The 4,437-nt window shown below is 64.4% G+C and overlaps 1 protein-coding gene across 1 annotated transcript; it reads right to left on the minus strand.

Annotated features, from left to right (window-relative positions):
- Window positions 1-3: 3 nt before the first annotated feature.
- LOC122097027 (paraneoplastic antigen-like protein 6B) lies at window positions 4-819 on the minus strand (the record flags this gene model as incomplete). Its single annotated transcript, XM_042667503.1, has 1 exon — window positions 4-819. A coding segment is annotated over exon 1 (816 nt), but the record flags the coding sequence as incomplete, so codon positions are not given.
- Window positions 820-4,437: the final 3,618 nt, after the last annotated feature.

Consider the following 4,437-nt stretch of genomic DNA (forward strand, 5'->3'; position numbering starts at 1 on the left):
GCCCTTCTTGATGGCTTTCTGCAGCAGCACTTCCAGGCGCAGCACGAAGGCCGACAGAGGTTCCCCGGGCTGTTGCTGGGCAGAGAGACACTTCACGCGGATGGTGGCCTGGGACCCGTTGTCTCCAAACACCTGGATCAGGGCTGCCAGGCACTCCTGGGCAGTCCTGGCTGGGTTCTCGGCCAGGAGCCCATGTACCAGCTGCAGGGCAGTCCCCCGCAAGCCTTCCATCAGCCTCCTCCTCCTCTCCCTCTCTGAGACCCCCTGCCACGCACGAAGCATGTCGCTGGTGTGGTCTAGCCAGGCCTCAAAGGACTCCTCCCCGGGGTCTGGCTGATCCCGCCCGGAAAACACGCCCAGCCGCTGGTACCTCACCATTTCCACCCAGGGCTGCACGGCCTGGCTGACCGAGTGCAGCCAGCAGTCCGTGGGCAGCCCCAGGCCCAGGGCCCCCGCCGCACTCTCCACCGCCTCCTCCTGTTGCTCCAGGTAGTGGAACACGTGGCCCAGAAACTCCTCCTCGCCCGGACAACCTGGCACGAACACCACGTTCCAGGGGCCCCCGGTGCCTGGGATTTCCCTGGGCACCAAGGCAGCATCCACTTCCCGGTCCAGCTCCACCAGGGCCGCGGTGGCGTTATCCTCCTCGCGGAACACTTTGCCCAGCACGGTAAAGTGGCCCACGGGCCACAGGGCGGCCTCTAGGCACTCTTGGAATTCGCCATCGTCACAGTCCTCGGGGATGCCCAGAATGAGCAGGCCCCGGCGCGCGCTGACGCCCATCCACCTGCACCAGTCCTGCAGCATCGTCACCGCCATCGCTCCGGATTCCAGCCCGGGCTGCGCTGACGCTAGGAGCAGGGAGCCGCCGCTGCAGCAGACCAGGCGGGCTCCCTGGTCCCCGGTGGGCAATGAACTGGGGCTGGAGCCTAGGCCTGGGACAGAGCCGCCCAGGTCTCCAGTGCCTGCGAAGGCGGGGGGGGGGGGGGGGGGGGGGGAGGGGGGGGGCGGGAGGGGGCGGGGAGAGGGAGATGAAGGCCCGCCCCCCAGCCCGCCCCAGCCCCGTGCCACCGCCCCCGGAGGCGCCCGTGTTTCCTGTCCCGGGGGACCCCATCCGCGCCCTCCCCCGCCAGTGGGCCGATCCCCGTGGGTCGGGTCGGGTGGGCGTCCGTCCCCGCACCGGCCCCCGCACCCCAGGCTGCCGCAGTGGGTCAGGGCGCGACGCAGGGAGGGCGCCGGGGTTCCGCGCGGACGGCCGCCTCCACCCCTCCCTCCCCTCCTCCTCCCCGCCGCGCGCGGCTCTGGCGGGTACCTTCTGGTGGGGCCGGGGCTTCGTGGCCGTGGCCCGGGTCCGTGGCAGGCGGGGAGCGCACGCACGGGGCTCTCGGGCGGGCTGCGCGCGGCGGCGTGGGCGGTGGGCGGCCCCGGTTCCCGGTTCCCCGGCTCCCCGTTGCCGGTTCCCGGTTCCCCGGCGCGTGCGTGCGTGCGCCCGTGCGCTGCTGCGCGCTCTCCGGCTCGCTCAGCGCGTCTGGCTGTGGCTGTGGCTGTGGCTGTCTGGTTCCGGCACGTGGGCCGGTGCGTCCGCGCCTGCTCGCCACCGCTCTCTGCAGTGCGGACTCGGGGCGGGGGTGCGGCGGCGGCGGCGGCGGCGACGGCGTTGGCGGCGGCTGAGCCCGGACCCTCCGCGTCGCCCTGGAGACCGCCGGGCCATTGGCGCTCGCGGGTCACGGGACCGGGCCGCTGTGTCCGCCGCCACTGCCGCCGCAGGCACGGGGGGCCGCGGGTGACGTCAGCCGCACCGCTCCACGCCCCCCTCCCGCCCAGTCCCGGGTGACCCCCGCCCACCCGCCCGCCCACGTCCTGGGCGTCAAGAACCTGATTTCCAGGACCCCACGCTCCCCCCCAGCCCGGCCCTCCTATCTGGGATCAGCCGCCCGACCCCGCCTCTGGAGACGTAGGATGCGCACTTGTTGCAGTCCCTGCAAGGCCAGGGATGGCGGGACTTCTACTCAGGACCTCCAGAAAATGGCCCAGGGCTGGCAGCAGGGACTTGGGGGCTTTCCAGGCTCTCCCTCAACTTCGTTCCATCCCAGACACTGCTCCAGTCCGTGACCTAGGGGAGCAGTGCCTACCTCCTTTCCCCCCTCCCCCCCGGGCAGAGTGGGGGACAGGGGCGGTGTCCCCTGGAAGGGGTTGCAGTTGTGCTCCCGTGGGCTGCTGCTGCACAGCCAGCGATGTGGGTGCTAGCAGTCTGGCTGGAAATTCGGGACTCCTTGCGGGTCTGGGCCTGCACTGGCGTCACCATCCCACCTGGGCTCCAAGGGCTTTGCTGCCCTGGGGCCAGGGACCAAGGGACAGGATCACAACCCAGCGCTGGGCTCTGCAGGGGCCTCCCCAACTCTACCCTGGGTCCCAAGTGACTTTCCACTGGCCCCCTGCAGCCTGTATCTTCTTGTGACACACAGGTTCAGGTAGGATCTCTGGGACCTCTGCCTGCATTGTGTGGAGCAAGAGGCAAACTGCAGGAAGCACAGGGCCTCAATTTCCACTGCTCTTGGGCCCCTGCAGCTCAACCAGACTTGGTACATACACTGCCCTCTTCTCCCGGACGATAGTGTGGGGGTCCAGCCTCCCCACCAGTCTCCATCTGTCTGGCCTCCTCAGCCACCCACAGGTCCCCAGCCTTTGCCTAGCTGCCTAGGCTAGTAGGCACGGCAGCAACAGAGTGCCAGTGCCCCCTAGGCTGAAAGGGGCCTTGGGTCCCCACGAGTCACACTACCCCGACTCAGACATCTTCCAGTAGGCCTGCGCCATGTGTGCAGCCCCTCTACCGGAGGGGGGGGGGGAGTGGGGGTGAGGGGGAAGGGGAGCCAGGTCACTCACACCTCTGGGTGTGGTGGCCTGCCTGCTGCAGCCCTCTCCTTCCTCGCCTGGCAGGGTACGCTCTTTGGGCACTTTCCCATCTGCCAAGGACCTGGCCCCAGCCACCATGCGGCTTCCTAACAATCAACTCCTCCAGAAGTCATTTCAGCTTCTCTAAGCCCCCATACTGGCTTGGCTCAGGAGATTCACACTGGACTGCTCTCCGTTGGAGCCCTGCCTCCTTGACTCTCTTTTTGTTTCTCCCTGATGTCTTAAGAGGACAACTTAACCTCGCCCCGGTAGAACTCCTTGTGCCTTCCACTCCCAGCCATTCTCAGATTTCTTTTTTTGCGACTGTGGAGCTTGAATTCCAGGCTTGGGCGCATCGCTGAGCTCTTTCACTCAAGAACAGTACTCTACCACTTTGGGCGGCAACTGCGCTTGTGCTTTTCTGATGGTTCCTTGGAGAGAAAGTCTCATGGTCGCCGGGCACCAGTGGCTCACGCCTGTAATCCTAGCTATTCAGAAGGCTGAGATCTGAGGATCGCGGTTCACAGCCAGCCAGGGCAGGAAAGTCCGTGAGACTCTGATCTCCAATAAACCACTAGAAAAACGGAAGTGGTGCTGTGACTCAAGCGGTAGAGCGCTCGCCTTGAGCTGAAGAGAGCAGGGACAGCTCCCAAGCCCACAGTTCAAGCCCCACAACCAAAATAAAAAAAGAGTCTCACAGTCAGTCTTTCCTGCCCAGGTCGGTCGGCTGTGAACTGCAATCCTCAGGTCTCAGCCTCCTGAGCAGCCGACAGGCATAAGACACCAGCTTGTGGCCAGAACCAGCCGTCCTGTCCGTGGGGAAGACGTCGGCTCAACTGATCCCCCAGCTCCCTACTATCCCCACCACACATGTAAACCTTCCCAGGAGCGGATGCCCGTTGAGGTTTGAAGAATAAAGTGTGAGCACCCTCATGTTCTATGATGTAATGATACCCGCATTCCCAGAACACAGGCAAGGCAAACCAGGTCTACACGCTCACATGCAATGTTTTAATGTTATGGGCAAGCAAGACAACAATAATGGGAGGCAAGAACGAACGCTTCTTTTCCCCATTTCTTTATGCCATGATCTCTTCTCAGCCGGGTCCCTTCCATATGCAAGGGAGATAAGCTACTGTGCTGGTTTTGTTCCACACCACGAGAGTACACAGATTCCCAATGGGCTGAGCAGTGAGCCAGACTCACTCTGCCCTCAAAGTACAGCCACAGCAATCAACACGAGACTACTGCCGTCCGTGACCTCCAAGGTGGAAGCTGGATAGCGCTGCCATTGAAAAGGACAGCTGAAACAAAGGTCAACTTGAACATCACCCCAATAGGTGTACCCCATAAATTCCCAAACCCAGACTGGAGCCACACAACAGACAAGGTGGGCTCCTCTGTCCAAACGGAAAAGCAAACAATGGGCCTCATGTGACACCAGGCAGGGACAGACCACTGCCTGTGGCCCTGACCCCTGGCACCCCCCTGTCCCACTGGTCCCCTACCCCCCTCCGCGTAAGTTCACCTAGCCCTGGCCACCAT

The sequence above is a fragment of the Dipodomys spectabilis genome, unplaced genomic scaffold, assembly GCF_019054845.1.
Source record: "Dipodomys spectabilis isolate Male_0828 unplaced genomic scaffold, ASM1905484v1 ptg000411l, whole genome shotgun sequence".
NCBI lineage: Eukaryota > Metazoa > Chordata > Mammalia > Rodentia > Heteromyidae > Dipodomys > Dipodomys spectabilis.